This window comes from Episyrphus balteatus, chromosome 1 (genome assembly GCF_945859705.1).
Source record: "Episyrphus balteatus chromosome 1, idEpiBalt1.1, whole genome shotgun sequence".
Lineage (NCBI taxonomy): Eukaryota > Metazoa > Arthropoda > Insecta > Diptera > Syrphidae > Episyrphus > Episyrphus balteatus.
Window position 1 is genome coordinate 103,330,106 of NC_079134.1, and position 19,461 is coordinate 103,349,566.

The 19,461-nt window shown below is 32.7% G+C and overlaps 1 protein-coding gene across 1 annotated transcript in view; it reads right to left on the minus strand.

Annotated features, from left to right (window-relative positions):
* LOC129906317 (membrane-associated guanylate kinase, WW and PDZ domain-containing protein 1) overlaps nt 1-19,461 on the minus strand; it is a 69,108-nt gene that overhangs the window by 32,373 nt on the left and 17,274 nt on the right. Inside the window, exon 2 of the mRNA XM_055982029.1 lies at nt 10,128-11,086. Within this exon, the coding sequence (XP_055838004.1) occupies nt 10,128-10,779 (652 nt within the window). The 5' untranslated portion in view covers nt 10,780-11,086. The remainder of the gene's footprint in view (nt 1-10,127; nt 11,087-19,461) is intronic.

Consider the following 19,461-nt stretch of genomic DNA (forward strand, 5'->3'; position numbering starts at 1 on the left):
AAAAAAAAAATCAATTTTTTTGGCCAAACGAAGGCAAAAATTGAAAAAATCACCTTTTTGACAGATCTAAATTGATTTTTGTACCAAACGAAAACGAGAAAAAATTTCCTGAAGACAATCACGGACAGAAAAGTCACAGTAATTTAACTTTTTAACAAGAACTATGCCAGGAAAAATATATTTTTATCGCACATTGTTTTTTTTTTTAATTTATTTCATATTTTTCCGCAATAAAAATACGATATTCGATTAGGTATAGTTTACTCTTTATTTGAACTTGGTGTTCTCAAATAACACGAAAAAATCTTTCAGCTTGACGTTTGAGAAATGTCAAATGTTCCAAGTGTGTGTGCAAATCCGTGTAAATCTATCAAAAAAGAGGAATTAAAAAAAATCCGAATTCTGTTTCGTTTGAGGCGAATTTTTTTTCTATGGAACATGATTTTCAGAAAAAATTCGCTTCCAGATCGCTAAAATTCGATTTTTTCATTGAAAGGAATTCGGCATAAGGTTTCAATTTAAAACAAAAAATAATATACAAAAAATGCTACATGGAAAATTCTTCATAGAACATAAATCAAAACTGAACAAAAAATCAAGTTGCACTTAGACAACAACCGCACATTTACTGATTTTGAAACGAATCCCTTACCTATGCATATATCGCTCATTAACTTGAACACTGTTATACATAACTCAAAAATCACGAATACTTAGTTATTAATGCAGAAGTTATTGGAATAAAGTAATCTTTAATCGTGCCGAAAGTCATTTGTTGGCTTTAAAAACTGACGGAGAAGGAGCACTAGTTTTGTTTTAGAAACTAATGTCGTTTTTCTTCACTTCAATGAGAGTAAACATTTTTAGTACTTACTTTTACGTTTTCGAAGGTTTCGTGTTCCTTCACGCCAAAAAAGTGTAGAAAAAAATTACTCCGGAGTAATTTTAGTACTACGGTCACATTTACATCTATTTGCACATGGACTTGCACACACACTTATGAATTTGAAGTTTGACATTTTTAAATTTTCTTTAAAAAGTGAAAAATGCGAATATGGTTTCTTTGAAATGTTTTTGTTATTAACAAAAACAAACATTATGAATATATTTTCTATTATATTATATTCCGCCAGTATTTCTTCTATTATTTTCGTTAATTCTTCATTTTTTAAAACATTTTCCAAAATCAAATTGAAAACCGAATAATAGCTCAGGGAAATTAGTCAAAATACGGGCATGAAATCGCATTTTTCGCGGGACAAAATTTTTTTCATGGAATGTGTTCGGGGGGATGTCCTTATCATAAAAGTCAATTTGTTGGGATGATTAGAGGTTGGGAACAGCCGCCATCTTGGAAAAGAGATTGGTATCGTTTTTATTGAATAGCTCCATTGTTATTCATTTTAACAAAAAATGACAAAGGTAAGACTTATTAACAATAAAATTATCTAAAAAATGATATACAAAACAATTCCGTGAGTTGATTAAATAAAATTTTATAGTTGGTTAAAGTGCGGGTTTGTGTCGCAAGGTTGGGGCAAAATGACATTTTTTCATATATCTGACGAACTTTTGATTTTTCTGGGTAATTCTTCAAGAATGAATTATAGTACTTATAATTATTTATAAAATGAGCCCCCAATCGTTATTGTAACCATCATATTATAGAAGTAATCTAACTTCGAAATTCTCTATGTACTAGTCAAAAGTGAGAAAAAAGCAAGTTTTTTGCTATTAGGCCTACCAAATTTTGGGAGTAGAGGTATAACCAAAATATAAGTACGTAGTTTTGTACCCATGCTCGTCTTAATATCGAATTCAAAGGTCTGGCAACTCTGATTTTGTGCTTTATACGGTTTTCGGGGGGTTAAATAACGTAAGTTTTCCAGTTAATGTGAATGAGCTAAATTTACATTATTTCAAATTATACATATAAAATCTGATGCTCTGGCATTTTTCCTAAATTTGGACGACTCAATTTTGGCGATGCGGCTAGTAAAACTCAAGATATAAGCTTTTTTTTAAATACCTTATCGGGGTATTCAATTCAAATAAACAAACAAAAATTTAAACACAAAAGCCTCTAAAACATAATCGCATAAACGGCTTATATCTTGAGTTCTATTGGTCACATCCTCAAGATTGGAGTGTTCAGATTTAGGAAAAATGTCAGAGCATCAGATTTTATATTTATAATTTGAAATAATGTAAATTCAGCTCATTCACATTAACTGGAAAACTTACGTTATTTAACCCCCCGAAAACCGTATAAAGCACAAAATCAGAGTTGCCAGACCTTTGAATTCGATATTAAGACGAGCATGGGTACAAAACTACGTACTTATATTTTGGTTATACCTCTACTCCCAAAATTTGGTAGGCCTAATAGCAAAAAACTTGCTTTTTTCTCACTTTTGACTAGTACATAGAGAATTTCGAAGTTAGATTACTTCTATAATATGATGGTTACAATAACGATTGGGGGCTCATTTTATAGATAATTATAAGTACTATAATTCATTCTTGAAGAATTACCCAGAAAAATCAAAAGTTCGTCAGATATATGAAAAAATGTCATTTTGCCCCAACCTTGCGACACAAACCCGCACTTTAACCAACTATAAAATTTTATTTAATCAACTCACGGAATTGTTTTGTACAGGGTGGCTGATGAATATCGCTACATTAAAAAATTCAAATAACTTTTTTTTCAGTGTATGAAATTTATTTTTCTTTTATTCATGTTAAAGCGCATTCAATTTTATTAAATATAGCTTTATTAGTTTTAAAAATAATGGATTTTAAATGCCTCCCCTGGTCGTTAATGCATGTGGGGTGCCTTAAAAAAAAGTTGTTTTTTGAAGATTTGAGACAGGAATAAATGCAAATATTTCTCGATTGGATTGTTTTCTTTCATTCAAATTTGTTGATTTTGCTTTGCGGCCTTCCTGTTTACAATAAACTCAAAAGAAAAAGTCGGATGCAGTAAGTGCAAGCGATTTGGGATTTTAACGGAATGGTAAAATCGTTATCGGAAAATTTTCGTAGAAATTCTACGAAAACATTATCCATTTTCTATTATGCATTTTTGTTAAATCTAAAAACCAATCTGTAAAATAAAAAAAAAATAACCAGATTCACTAAGTAGAAAAAAAGTTATTAAAGTTTTTTTTGGTAGCGGCTTTCATCAGCCACCCTGTATATCATTTTTTAGATAATTTTATTGTTAATAAGTCTTACCTTTGTCATTTTTTGTTAAAATGAATAACAATGGAGCTATTCAATAAAAACGATACCAATCTCTTTTCCAAGATGGCGGCTGTTCCCAACCTCCAATCATCCCAACAAATTGACTTTTATGATAAGGACATCCCCCCGAACACATTCCATGAAAAAAATTTTGTCCCGCGAAAAATGCGATTTGATTTACTAATTTCCCTGGGCTATAAAGGAATTTTTTAGTCAGTTGTTACGGCCACCTAGAACAGGAAATGTAAAACAAAATGATGAGAATATGCCTGACTGCCAGGACAGGGCTCAGGAACATCCTTGCAAAGATGTTCCTGAGTACTATACATGTGGTCTACTTATCTCTTAGGAAGCAGGTATTTATCAGAGCGGAATGTTACTGAGGGATGAGTCTTTGGGCAGCAAAATGGGGGCGAACGTGGACGATTGGCTTCTTAGTGTCCATTCATTCGGAATTGCTTCCCAAGATTAATCCTAGAACCACAACACTTCATAGGCTAGGGACGTCGAAATGGCGAAATAAATCCGAGAAAAACGCGAAAGAAGCCCCGAAAAACCAGACCGCGTGAGAAAACATGTCCAAGTAGTAAATGAAATTAAAATGAAAATTTTGAGGCAATTGATAGGAACGAACAGCTGATTTAGGATTTCGTTAAGAAATCAAAACTTCTCAAACTGTGTAGAATTGGGTTCGGGCATTTGATAAAGGTAGAAAAGCCTGAAAGTAGGCTTCAATATTTAGTCGTTTATATTTGAATTGAAATTCAAATACAAACACCATGATAGTTGACCTATGAATACCGTCATCGAACGGGCGTAGTTGCGGTCGTCGGCTCGAAGTGAAGACAGAACAATGAAGATGATTATTCAATAGTCAGTCGTGCAAGCTACTAGACCACAGCATCTATTGAAGATAGTGAAAGTATAAGTTCAAATATAAGAAAGAAAAATTTGAGTGTTATAAAGTGTATAGTTATTAACTAGTAAGTTAAAAAATTTTAAATAAAAAGAAAAGAAGTGTATATTAAATCAAGTAATTTAATTTAGAATAGTGCTCAACTATAGTTAAGTTAAAATAACATAGGAGATAATATAAAGCCAAGGAAATCTTAAATACTAATTTGTGAGACTAAGGGTGAGTTACATATTGAGAAAAAAGTTACTAGAATTTAGAAATAAAATTAAGTTTTGTGTTGTCAGGGTGAATTGGCGGTTTCCGACGAACTATAAGGTCGGGACCGCCCAGCTTTAAAATTGTCAGAGCCCGATAATGCAGTGAAGCGGTGCCCAGAACGCTTCTTACAACCGGTATAGAACCGACAAATATACTTATACACGAACAAATATATACTGGTTTAGAAAGGAGCAACAGATCCTACATCCAGAGAGTCTAACCGGCTAGAAAGTGCTGCAAATCGACTACTGGAAAGCCTGTAGACACCCCAGGTTTAACAAGTAAAAGCTACACTAGTATAAAATTTTAAGTTTTGAACCCAACAAACTTCGAAATACGTCCAAACGTTGCACTGGATATCATATAATACAAGCGTTCACCCCTAGTGAGCAAAAAGATCGAACAAAAGCGAGGCTTCTTACTGCGGCTAGCGTAAGTTGCCGATATACTCACCTGAAGTCCTTGGCCCATCATAGTCCTGGAGGACAAATCTTAATCTAAGACTTACCTGCAATAATTTGGCGTGATATTGTTTTTTTTTTTTTATATTTACTTATATTTTATACTTTTTTATTCTTTTTCTCTTAATATTTTAATTGGTACTTACCTGAATTTTAAATTTCATTCTTGTTTGGTGCTAAGGGCAGTTGGTACAAAAGTCCGAGATTGAGATTCCTTGCCTACGTCTCGTGAATAGGGTATCTCCAACCCCTTTAATTGAAAGCAAGTTTTTGCCCCTTGGCATACGCCGATACAAAGAGCTCTCTGTATAGGTAGGAAGTTCCATGGTATACATTTTTTAGATCGCTGGCCGAATTGAAGCCAAATAATAAGTGTACGGTGGTTTGGGTGCTCCGAGTGATCACGAGTACTAGTCCGGGTCCGCTATTTTTGTCGGAGGAACCAACGGCTTTTGGTATTACGGTGGCCCGTACTTAACCGTTGTTTCCTTGATCTTGTTTTTTTTTATTAATTTAATTGATTTTTCTTGTCATTTGCGATCGGGTCACTTAAACTTAAAGTTTTTTTTTTTTTGTTTTAAGCCAAAATTTTGAGTTTTGTTTTAAAATTGTTTATTCTTTAGATGTTTTTTAGTTGGCATTTTGGTTTATATGAAATTCGATATCTTTTACGATTTAAAGAGTAACAGGTTTCATAATAATTTTTAAGATCTTTTCCAAAATGGATATAAATTTGAATTATAGTTCAAGTAATGTTAAAGTAGGGTTAAATATCAACTAAATAAAATTTAATATAAATCACGCCAAAGTGAATGAAAAGAGAATGTGTTTTTTATTGAACTTTAAGAAAAGTTCAATGGAGCTTTAAGATTTTATTTCAGGGGGGTGTAATTAGGCTGGTTTAGGCCTCTCGGTGGGGGTAAGTATGACTTGACAGCGAAATTAGGTCTTTCTTTAGGGGGATTCTGAAAAACTTGAAGACAGAATCCCAGGTAGGGTGGGACAGGTCATACACAGGTCAAAGTGTGGATTTGTTTTGTGTGGGTGGTGAATTTTCAGATATAGAATTTCGGCATGATTTATGTTTTGGAAACAGGTGAGGTACTGCTGTGGGGGCAAGACCCTAATCCGACGAGTTGAGCCGTGTGACGCTAGCATGCCGCGGCCCCTACAGCGCACATAAGAGTATTCTGGTCGAAAAGCTGGACAAAAGTCGATTTTCTAAAAATCAAAATTTTGAATTAAAGTTTTTACAAAGCGGATGCTAAATATACATGGGATCATACAATGCACTTCTTTTTTTTTGTGGTTAAGTGTTTGGTGTGTCAAAACAAGTTCAAAGTCAGCTGTTTATTTTCTGGAATTTTTTTTGTAATTTTTGCTGATTTGGTGAGTATATTTAGAGATTGATTGTGAGCAAGTGTGCTTTTAAACATTAAATTTTCATATGAAAAATACAATTGCAGGTATTGAATAATAATTAAAGAGTAGTTATGGAAATATTAATTTTTTTTGTTTGAGTAAATGACAGTGGGAAAAGAGTCTGCCACATATAGATATTTTTATTACTTTTTTTTAAAGTCTAAGTGTTTTGTTATAGTATTCCCTCCTATTCTGCTTCGATACATAGATTTATGATAACTTTGACTATTCTTTAAATTTAATATCAAAAAATTGGGTGCGATTTTTTGCGATTAAAAAAATAATTTGCGAGTGAAATTTTCACTATTAGAAAAATCACTCATACGCCCTACGTTTAATTTTAACTGGTTGTTAACATTTTCCAGAAATTTTTTTATTGATATTAATACATTTGGATTCACTAAGCCTAAAAATCACAATGGTTCCATTCTAGAAGGTCTAATATTTTAGATATTTAATTTTTTTACATTTTGGGTGTATTAAATTTCATACTATTTTTTTTAGTTTTTCTTCTCACAAGCGTTTTCAAAGTTTTGCTGAAAAAAAATTATTTCCTTGCATAAATAATAATTTTTAGCAAAAATAATTACTTTTACTTCAAAAACTAATTTTGTCCAGGTTTTTGATCGAAATACTCCTATGTGCAGCGTGCAATATATCCCCTTTCCGCTTAACCTTCGTCTTCAAATATGGGAATCTTGAATCTTGGAAGAATGATTCTGGAGCTGAGGATCCTGGAAGCAACGGTCCTGTCCTTGAAGAAGACATGGTTGTCTCCTATTACCCTCCCTATTGCCTGGTTTCACAGTATTATTCATCAATAAAAAAAATCATGTGACAGATAAAATGAAAAACCCATTTTTTTCTGGACAGATTTGATATTTTTATTTTAAAATAATTTCACCGTAGTAACTACGGACGTAATGAGCCTATATCCCGTTGCATCAATGAAGTTAATTCTATGTGCAATAAGATTAGTTTGTATCTGGATGTAAGCAGAGACCTTTTAAATTATATGTTCTAAACAACCTTTAGATAAAGTTAACTTAGATACTTATGTAAATTTAATTTTTTTATTATTACTGAAATTTGAAGTTAATATTTATACTACATAAATTGTATAACATTTTAAATTATGATTTTCGCGGGTATCAATCATTTTAATTTTAATTAAATATTTTACGAAACTCACCGCGTATTTATAAGAAATTTATCAATGAGTAGTTGTGATTTTTTAAGAGTTACCACCAGACGGTTATATATCTTAAAAAAATAATATTCTGACTTTTGTATGAAAGTCGCTATTTCGCGAATCTTCCGGGATTAGGCAAGGGTAATGCCGCGAATAAAAGGTCTGGGACCGAACTTTTTGCAATCAAGGTATCGCCCTTTATCGGCTCTATATGAATTTAAGTGGTTATATACTCGACACAAAAATCGGAAAAAATGCATTTTTCAACTCCCCATAAACCATAGAATGCCGTGAAATAAACCTGCCAGACTTTCGAATTCTTCATCAGGACGCTACGTGTAGGTAACACATACATATGACCCATTTTCGGTTATCCAAAAACTCCCAAAATCTGCTCTGGGCTCTCGGTCTATAAAGGTTTTGGTGGGGTCTTCATCTAGTTGAAAAATTATATCAGACAACACGGAGTCTTCTTTTGCCAAAAAACTTGGTAAATTGTTTCGTTTTACATCAGGATAAGTTCGCTTGTTCATTATTTTTTCAAAACTAGCTAGCAATCCACAAGATAACACCGGAAAATATTCTTGAGTCCATAATAATTTATGTCCGTTCTATAAACTTGATAGTTTTTTCCAGTTTTGGATAGTAACTAGATTTGCATTCTATTTCTTCTGTGTTCTCGTCAATCCAATCTACTTTTCCCATTGGTTATTGATTCCTTTTTGTGGTTATAGTTAAAGTTTTGGTAAAAATTCATCTAACCTAACGATTTTTGACTTGAAAAAAGGTTTGGTGATGTTCTGTTTGAGTTTTTGGGAGTTTTGGGGAGTTCCCGACCTTTGGTAAAATTTGAAGATATGATGAAGAGGAAAATCTATCTTGATATAAAACGGTACAATTAAACAAGTTTTTTTTGGCAAAAGAAGACTCCGTGTCGTGTGATATCATTTTTCAACTACATGAAGACCCCACCAAAACCTTTTAAATTGTCAAATATTGCTTCGGAAATCAGAAATTTAAGACAGTTGCGTAGTCAGCATAAGGCCCTGACCCATTTTGGCTGAAAATCTGTTGAAATTTTTGAAGAAATTGTAAGCGCAGTAAAAAATAACAAATCTAAAAGCTATGAGCTTTGAGCTTTCCATTAAGCTGAAATACGAATCTCGAGGCATTGTTAAAAGTAACCACTTTTAAAAGTGGTAAAAATTAATTCTAGTACACTCAATATATTGAAACAAAAGCCTTTTTCCAAAACGAGCAGAATTGGTCATGAAGCATTTTTTAAAATTTTAATCAGGAAAACAAATGCTGGCATAATATAGAAAAATAATAAAATAAAAACGATTTAATTCATGTAAAGAACACTAAGTTTAAACAACTTTCTCAAAAAAGGCAAAACATTTGACCACTTTTGCTCGTCACTGTATCTATAGTAGTCTAAAGGCCATTTTATTTACTATTGCTCTAAATAGAAGAAAACTCTAAAACTGGGTAACTTTTGAGTTGGCTTCAAAACTACAGTTGAAACGCAAGTTGGAAATTTGTTTTATTGACTAGTTTTCCTACCAACTTCCTATTTTGAATTCAAAAGTTGGTCAAATTGCTGGTTTAAAAAAATCCAGTAAAAAGAAAAACATTAACTACTGCTAAATTTTTATTTGAGTTCAAACACATTTGTCTCTACGCCTGTTATCGCTATTTTCTTCAAGGAAATGAGCCATTTTTGTCTAGTCACACAAACAATTAAAACAAAATTATTTGCACTATACGACACTCCAATAAAACATAAAATTTACAAAAACAAAACCAGATAACACAAAGAATGTTACAAACATCAAAAGCTGTCAAAAAGAAATCAAGCATCAAGGGGCAAACTACACAAAATTCAAAATTTAACAAAAAAAAAAAAAACAAAATGTACAGCGCAAGATGATATTTGCTTGGGAAAAATAAAAGTCTGTTGGTAATTCACGTTGCAATAATCGGACACGAATTTTAAGAGCCCGACAGTGTGAAGTTTGCCTGTGAAATGAAGAGCCTTAATTTGTTTTTAATGAAGATTCCATACATAAAAAATTACTAGCTTTTAAAATTAGTGACAAAACCAAACATTTGTTCAATATTTCGAAGAAAATTTGAAAATATTTAGGTAGGTAACTGACGTTACATTAATTTAGTAACTCATGTTACCTCCTATTTACTGTTGCAAAAAATAAGGAATAGATGTAATTTCATAAAAGTAATTTTAAAATCGAATATTGTGTAACCAAGCTTGCTTAAAAAATGTTAATTTATTTTAGCAATTGCAAGATGATATTGTTATCGTCACTATTAGATTCATCTTGTTTTCTATGGGCTTGTTTTTACGTTCATGTGAAATTCTTAATTAATTGAATTATTTATATAAATTCCTTTTTATATTATTTTCGCCCTACAAATTTCTAGCAATAGAACCATAAGTTTCTCAATAATATATTTTTCTACAACTCATTAATCTTTGATTTTCCATTTTAAACCCAAAACAAACATTACCACTAAGCATTCGTTTTGTTTTTGTTTTGCGAATAAAATTAATACATAATGTTATTTACCAAAGAAAACTATATCATTTGTATAAATTATAGCATACCTTTGCTTCCTTTCTGGTAAGAATTGTTTGTCGATTGATGGCTGTTTATAGATGAGGCTCCAATCGACGTTACATCCTCTCTAGAGTTCATCAAAGCATTAGAGGAAGTGGCCCTTTTTATAGAACCATTCACACTAGCTAGGGATGATGTCTCCGACTTATTTGATGTCGCAGAGTTCGCAGACCCAGTAGACATTCCAGCATTCATCATTGTCCCGTTGTTATTGCCACTGCTGACAAAGCAGTTGTTATTATTATTAATGCCTTTCCCGTCGGTGATACAATTTTCGTTAATAGAAGCACCACGATCCGAACCAAGGTAATGATGATGGTAGTCCGGTGTTGCCGAGCCACCTGTTGAACAAACGGGCAAACAACTTGCAGTAGTCAAAGTAACAGATGATAATGAAGTTGTAACTGGATGAGGTGGTTGCAAATGGGGCGGTGGTAAGAGGGGTGGCAATGGCTGCTGTTTGGAAGACATCATTGCGGCACTCGATAAAGATGATGGTGGTGGTGGCGATGAAAATGAAGACGAGTTTGCAGAATTTGATGAAGAAGATGGATTAATATCAACATTTTGATTCTCTGCCAGTATAAGTGCTGATGTTGTTGTTTGTGCTTTGTTTTTGGTTTCATTTTCAATTGCCATTTTTAACTTAGATATTACTTATTTTGTTATTGTATTTATGACTGAAAATGCAATTAAATTTTCTTTAAAAAAAAATGAATTTAAGAAAATTGTTTAGCTCCTTTGGATAATGATTTTTGATTTTGTATGCTTCATATGCTTTTAAATTACATCAGCGTTTCCTTGCAATGAAATGCATTTATAAATATATATTTGGCTTCTGACATGCAATTTAATTTAGGTTTCTGGTTCATTTCGAGTTTTATTCAAATTTTCGAGGCTCTTTGTAGCTAGCAAATAAAATATTATGCACATTGTAGTAAACAGCCTGCAAAGAAACAAAAACCAATAAATTACTCTTAATGTTATTATTTAATAATCTCTAACTGCAAGATGCTACAAAAAAAACTAACTAAAATTGAATAAACGAGTGAAAGAACCGTATAATATCACAAAATATCACTTTTGAGTTGAGTATGAAGCAATGCTATGCTCTACGCATGAAGACCTACCAACGAGCAAACTAACAGTACATTAGAGAGTCAAAATAATTCAAAACAAGATCCCTCACTTCTTTCATTGAGTGGAAGAACTGTACAAGTCCGGGACTTGTCATATTCTTACACTCAATCAATTCCATATCATTCATTGTTATTAATTTTTCCATGCTCAAAGATCAAGGTCATAATTATCTAATTTTTAGTTTAATAATTAAAAAAAATGATAAAAGATATTATCGACTTTAAGGACTGGTGGCCTTTGAAGTTGTTGAGAAAAAAACGATTTTATATGAAAAAATGAATTTTTTTCCGTCACTTATTATTTCGCAGCTTCTTTACTGAGTGTTCAATTCCAACAAATATAAGCTTAAAAGTTTTTCTTGGAATTATCGGCGCTTAAAAAAAACATAGGTTTCAAAAACTTCTAAAAATCCAAATTTCTTCGATTTCTTCCTATATTTTGAGCGAGCCAAAGATATTAATTAAAATGAAAATTGTAAACGCAGGATTTAATTTTGATAAGCAATGCAACTTTTAAAAGATATTACATTTGAAAATTCCATACTTTAGGCATTTTGACACACCCTAATGACCAAGTCAATAGACCAACAGAGGAAAAATGTTTTTGTGTCAAATTATAGTCATATAGTAAAACTCCTGGCTATGTCACAACTACCGACTTTATTGAGGGATTCTCATCTAATACTTTTAAATAACTGAAATCAAAAACAAATTTGAAGTTGCCAACTGCAAGATTATATCAGGTACCAGTTGCTATAAATGAAAACAAAATTGCAGACATTAAGAAAGTTTTTAAATACATATCTGAAAACAAATTGTAATAATCCTTCAGAATAAAAGTATTATAGAAAACTATTATTTTTAAGGGTCAATTTTCAATAGCCAGTTAAACAGTCAGTTAGTACTTATTCCCCTGATAGAGAAAAAATCAGTTTTTCAATAGGCAGATATAGCTTATTCCTAGGAATAAACTATCTGCTTCTTTCAGAGACGAAAAAAAATTATTGTAAGGAATAATTTCAACAAAAATATTATGTCAATTGTCAGAGCTGCTTTGAAAGAATCTTGACAAAAAATACAAAGGAACACAAGAAAACAAAAACAATTATGAATTAAAATGACATTTAATTTTTAATATTTTTGAATTTGAAATTTTTTTTTTTAGTTATTCTGTAAAATAAATTATTCTTGATTGAAAAATTCAATGTTGTTATCTGATTGTTTATAAGCCTAATAACTCTATTCGTCGAACAGTTAACTGACTGTTTATTAGAAGATTGAAAAATCGGCTCTAAGGGCCAATTTTTCAATAGTCAGTTAAACAGTCAGTTAGTACTTATTCCTTAGAATAGAGAAAAAATCAATTTTTCAACAGGCAGACATAGCTTATTCCTAGGAATAAAACTATCTGCTTCTTTCAGAGATGAATAAAAATTATTCTAAGGAATAATCTCAACAAAAATATTGTGTCATTTGTCAAAGCTGCTTTGAAAGAATTTTGACAAAAAATACAGCGGAACACAAGAAAACAAAAACAATTATGAATAAAAATGACGTTTAATTTTGAATATTTTTGAATTTGACAATTTTTTTTTGTTATTCTGTAGAATATATTATTGTTGTTATCTGATTGTTTATGAGCCTAATAACTTTATTCGTCGAACAGTTAACTGACTGTTTATTATAAGATTGAAAAATCGGCTCTGAGTGTAAGAACAGTACAATTCCAATGCTTTTCTTTCGTAATATTTCTTATATCTACAACACTTTTTTTTTTTCATCACTATATCGGGCGATCAAAAACCTTCAAACACCCCATACATTATTTTACAAGAAAGTTGATAGTTTCTCTACAAAACAGTGTTTTTGTGTTTTTTTCTCAAAACTAAGATTTTGGACTTTTTTTCACTCATCGATTCAATTGTTTCTTTAACCCCTTGTAGCCCCATGTGACAGTTCTGTAACAACCCGAAAAAGATCGCATAAAAGCTGTACAAACTTTATTTTTTTTTCCTTTGAAGCTTCTAACATAATCTTTAAGTATTGCTTTATCGAAATAGTACGCCATATTTCTAATAAATGGCACCAATAGTTTTTAATCGGCAGTTAATGTTGAAAGTTTTGTTTGAATTTTTTTCATTTTTATTTTTTTTTTAAATAAATTATTTGAACTTATTTGTTTGCTCCCTAAATATCGAAATAACTAAGTACCTAAATAATGAATTTATTGAATTTTGAAAAAATACGTGTTTTATTATAGGTAAAGGCCAATCGATTGACATCATCATTAATTTTAAAATGTACGATCTTGGGTTACAAAGGGTTAATGTCGTTTTCAATTGGTATTCCGGAAAACTCTCTGATCCCGAACGCCAAAAAAACACCCAAACACAGTTCTTTTCAGTTTGAAGTTTGATGTTTATGTAGCTATATATGTGTTTTTTCACAATATCACTTTAAAAATTAACTGCTACTATCATCTTCATCACTGAACGACTATGAAGATGATGTTTATGTTGAATCGGGCTTTTTTGGTCACTTCCTTCTATATCCAAATACAATTTCATACTTTTTCCCTACTTTTCGTCGTAATTTCTCGACTTCATTAGGGGAATTTAATTAAATCTGTTTAAACATGAAACAAATATAAAACATCTTGAACAGCAAATCGACAGGCTTTATTGCTATTTCAATATTTGGGAAGATTCGTCCGTATTTTGAACACGAAAACACAGCGTTTTTTCAAAACGCAACAAATACAGGTTTTTGTTGAGTTTTGCAAAAACGTTTATTTATAAATAGATAAATTAGTATTAAAAAGCTTATTTATTAAAGAAAAATATACATTAGCTTCTGTACATCAGCCATTTTTTTTTCCGAAACTTTGTTTTCTGGGGCAACTTTTTAAATTGGTAGTTTTTGGACACGCTGGAAAACGTAGTAGTAAGTAGTCCACAACGATGGATGCTACTTCGTTTGCTCCTCTTGGCCCATCGTATAAAACGTTACGTTTTCTTTATCTTGGCTTTCCATGTGGTTGACGATTCCCATGTTGTAAAGCCACACTTGTCTTGAATAAAAGACTTCTCCGACAGAAAGCTTCGGTAAGGGTTGATTCTGTTGGAGGTCAAATACTATGTCCAGTGTTCTTTCGATTGGGTTGTTCATTATTTCATGGAACTTCTTCGCTCTAAGTTTATGAAGATTTTTATTGTTCTTGTGTTCCTCCAGTTTTGTAGGGTCTTCTTTACACGTTGATATCTGGACATCATACTCTTTGCATGCTGAACATGTGCCCGTGTGCGGATTTCCGAAGCTTAGATTAAATTCCGAGTAAAAAATCTTTTTATATTTGGATAGACTGCACTTTTGTTTTCCAGTTTTCTCTTGTTCCGATACAAAAATATTGAACATTTTTTTTTGAGATTCAGCTCTGGTGGAAGATAGCTTCTTTTGGATTTTTTTTCTGGAATAATGACTTTCGCGGCAGTAGAAAGATGAAATGTGAGTTCTAACAGCAGTTGTTATTTCAGAATCAACGGGTTTAGCCCTGTTTCCTCCTCGTCTCTCTCTTGGGATGCGCATTTTATGCAGGTCATATCTGGTTGAGTTTTGCAAAAACCTCCATTAATTTTGTTGAGTTTTGAAAAAACGCTCGATTTTAAATATTTTTTTAAATTAAAACTGTTCACTTTTTTAAAATTTTTATTTTGTCATCTTGTGCCTGGTCGTGCCAAAAATTTCGATATCAATAACTCATTTTCGCAAAAAATGCGTTTGTTGAGTTTTGAAAAAACGCTCCTCAATTATTGTTTATAACAAATTTTTATCAAAAAGTCCCATAAACAAAAAATTTTCATATGGTAATGCCAGGTTTTGGGCATTTTTTGAGAAATAAGGGTTGGAACAATTTTTATTTTCCATAAGCCATTAAAAGTCATCGAGGAACAGTAGATTATGGAAAAAATAACAAATTTTTATCAAAAAGTCCCATAAACAAAAAATTTTCATATGGTGGTGTCAGGTTTTGGCATTTCATATGGTAGGGTTTGAGTAATTCATTTAATTGGGCATTTTTTGAAAAATAAGGGTTGAAACATTTTTTATTTTTCCATAAGCTATTAAAAGTCATCGAGGGACAGTAGATTATGGAAAACATAACAAATTTTTATGAAAAAGTCCCATAAACAAAAAATTTTCATATGGTAGTGTCAGGTTTTGGTATTTAATTTTTCATATGGTAGAGTTTGAGTAATTCATTTAATTGGGCATTTTTTGAAAAATAAGGGTTGGAACATTTTTTATTTTCAATAATCTATTAAAAGTCATCGAGGGACAGTAGATTATGAAAAAATGTATAGCTTAGGAATTAAAAAAAAAAATCTTCCTCTGATTAAGGTAATTATATAAAATTCAGTTTAGGGGGCCTAGTTTCTAAAATAATGAAGCGACAAATTTTTGTTTAATGTCATCTGTCTACGACAAAATCACGGCAATTATTGGCATACTTTTTTCGATTTTAAGCTCGTATTAAGTGGGAAGTGCTAATTTGACTGCCAAGTTAGCACTACCAGGGGTTATTTTTAGGAAAACGGGCGCGACAAACTTTTTTTTCACGACAAATTCACGAAAATTAACTGCATTATTAGATTTTTGAAATTCGAAAATGCTAACTTGACGAACATGCATCTTTCGGTGTTGGTGAAGATTATTTTAAATGTCTACATACCTACGCCCAAACGAGTTGTAACAATATTCCTGTGCAGAATGACACAGTTTTAGACTTTCTTTCATTGCTAAAAGATGATTATTCATCCGGTCTAGATGGTATTCTCCCAATTCTTTTAAAAAAAATGTAAGAATACCTAACATAATTCAGCCCCTTCTCTTTTTATTCCAGCTATCAATCAAATTGAAAGAAAACGATCTACTGTTACATATCTGCTCACCTTTTTGTATAGGTAAATGTAATGATGTAATAATTGAATTGTTTAGAAATTATCTTTTTCGTACAGCGGAACAAAAATAATTCATGTGGTAATTTTTTTTCTCTAAGTATTTAAAAAAAATGCATTGTTAATTTTTGGGAACTAGCCCACTAGTCTAGGTTTGCAAGAATTTCAGATCTTTTACATACATACATCCAAATCGACGAACCATTGTATCAATTATTTTATGTTATCACCCACACCCAACATAATTCCAGTCAAGGGTCCTTATAGTACATGTAAAATAGGCATTTAAAAACAAAATTGTTACACTCATCAAACTTGGCAAAAAGTTTGCTTTTGGGATAAGAACCAAGGACCAAAAAAGTCTATACACAAAATTGGGTAAAAGGTTGTTTTATTTTGCGGACAGGAGGCAGGTGGTGAAGGTTTAAAATATAGATGTCCCTTAAGTAAGCAGAGCAAGGTCAGGAGTTTTGTTATTGGATCTTTTAGTGCTAATTAAGTACCCCAAAATTTAAATCACTTCCACTCCTTTTGGAAAAAATTAATGTTCTGCTAACTTGATTTAAAATTAGCAAAACAATTACCAGAAAATACCTTAAACTTTTAATATTAAAATCGGATATGGTGTAATATTTATGTGCTAATTAAGTGCTTTACGAATCCAAAAAAAAATGTTTTCCAAAAATATTTTTTTTTAATTATCTTGTGATTAAGTGCTTGACTAATTTAAGTTAAGTACCCCATTTTCCGAAGAATTTTTCCAGAATTTCCATTAAAAAAAATCTCATTTTCCATACAAATCCATGTTCAAAAAATTCCACTTTTTTCGAAAAAACCCGACTTAAATGATTAAATGCTCGACTAATTTGAATTAAGTACCCCATTTTTCGAAGAATTTTCCCAGAATTTCCATTAAAAAAATCTCATTTTCCATACAAATCCATGTTCAAACAATTCCACTTTTTTCGAAAAAAACCCGACTTAAATAATTGAATGCTCGACTAATTTGAGTTAAGTGCTCCATTTTCCAAAGAATTTTCCCAGAGTTTCCATTAAAAAAAATATTTTCATACAAATCCATGTTCTGCTACTTTCCTTTCAGTTTAGGGGGCATTTTTCGGTCACAGAAGATGGATTCGGTGGTTGATGTCGTCATCACAAGAAGCTTGGTTGTTGTTCATAGATCCAAGATATTTGAACTTTTCACACTTTGGAAGTATTGTTCCATTCAGGTAAATGTCCGGAATAAGGCCGTCTGGGTCAGAAAATGGACAGCAAAGATATTCTGTCTTTTTCGCGCTTATCCGGTACCCACTTGCCCTCCAGACGTCCACCCATAGATCGAGTGCTCGTTGCAAGGGTGTTGGATCTTCACTTATGATGGCTCCATCATCAGCAGAGAATAACTGATTCACTTTCGGATCCGTCACTTTTCCTTCAAGCAGAAAGTCAAGGACTGTGATAAAGAGCAAAGGACTCAGGGCGCTTCCCTGGTGCACACCGACTTTGATTGAGAACTCTTCGGTGACTCCTGCGGGGCATTTTACCTTAGTTTTTACTTCCTCGTACATATCCATGATCATCCGCACGTAGGTTTCCGGAACCCCTCGCTGTCTCAAGGACACCCATATCAGATCTCGTGGTTGTCATCGAATGCCTTTTCGAAATCAACTAGCATAATATGCAAATCCCTTAAGGAATCACGGTGTTTTTCCATTCAGATTCTTAAACTCTGTATGGCATCTGTGGTTGATTTACCCGAGACAAACCCGCACTGGTCATCACACAGTTCAACGATCTTCATGGTGTGTGACATCAGCTTAATCGATCGGTAGTTATCACAGTTTCGTGTGCCCCCCTTTCCTTTGTAGATTGGGAGAAGGTTACTTTCTCTCCACTGATTTGGCATTTGGTCACCGCTAATGAGTTTGGAGATGAGAATCGTGAGCCATTTACACCCAATGTCTCCCATCTTCTTCCAGAACTCAGAGGGTATTTCGTCTGGACCAATCGCTTTTCCTTTCTTGGAGTTTTTCACCGCCACGCTAACTTCTTTGACTGTAAGGTCGGGTACTTCTTCTAAATTAGGTTCGGCTGTTGGAAAGTATATCCTTGGAAATTGCTCATTTAGGAGTTCGTCAGAATACTGTCGCCATCTGTGAAGAATTTTGTCTTCATTCACAAGTAGTAGGCCTTGAGCATCGTTAATGAACTTTGGTGAGCGAATTTCCTTGGCATTCCCTCTCCTTTGTGCGGCAATTTTGAAGATGGCTGCACCCTTGTTCAGCTTAGCATGTCGCAGTTCCTGGAGGGCCTGGTTTGCATCAGCAGCTGGATCAGATATTTCCCCAAGCTCGCGATATATGCTTTCCGTACTCTCTGTTTATGCTGGGCGGATTTCTTCTTTGCTTCCTTCTTGTAGCGCTTGTAGTCCACTTCGAGTCGTGCTTTTTCATCTCTATTATGAGAGGGGCATTTGGACCAAACTTGGAAAGCGGACTTTTTCACTTATATCACTGCTTTGACTTCATCGCTCCACCACCATGTTTCTTTTTCCCGTTGGTAGTTTCATTTTGATGTTCCTAGCAGTGACCATATTTATACTCAGCACTCTTCGTTTTGTAGTCTGCTGATGGTTTCGCAGAGATAATTTCTCATAACAGAGATGAATGCATCGCCTTTTTCCTTCTCCAGGTTGTACCACTTGATTCCTCCGGTAGCCTCTCTTTGTGTGTTTGCCGCCTTCGTCTCCATAAAAAATTCTGTCAGTAGGAGACGGTGTTGCTGGGCGATCACTTCTCCTAATATCACTTTGCAGGGGAAACCGACGAAGTTACGAATACCAGAGTTACGGGCGACAGAGTTACGAGCGTCAAAGTTACGCGAAACCGAAGTTACGAAAAACTAGAGTTACGAATTCTAAAGTTATGTTAAGCTATGACATGTGATTTTTGGGTTGGCAACAATTGCGAGGAACGATATGGAATTATGGAAATACAAACAAGAGATTAACATTTTTCTCATTGGTCAGAACTAAATGAGTAAAGCGAAAATGGGTGTTATTTAATCTTGTAAAATTTTGATTGGATAGGTATAGGTATACATATATGGTTTTGTTTTTTTGAGAAGATCTCAAAAACGTTGAAATAGAAAAAAAACATAGTTATACTTATGTAAGTTTGGGGGACATAATTGAAATTAACTTCTTATTTGTCCAACTAATATTG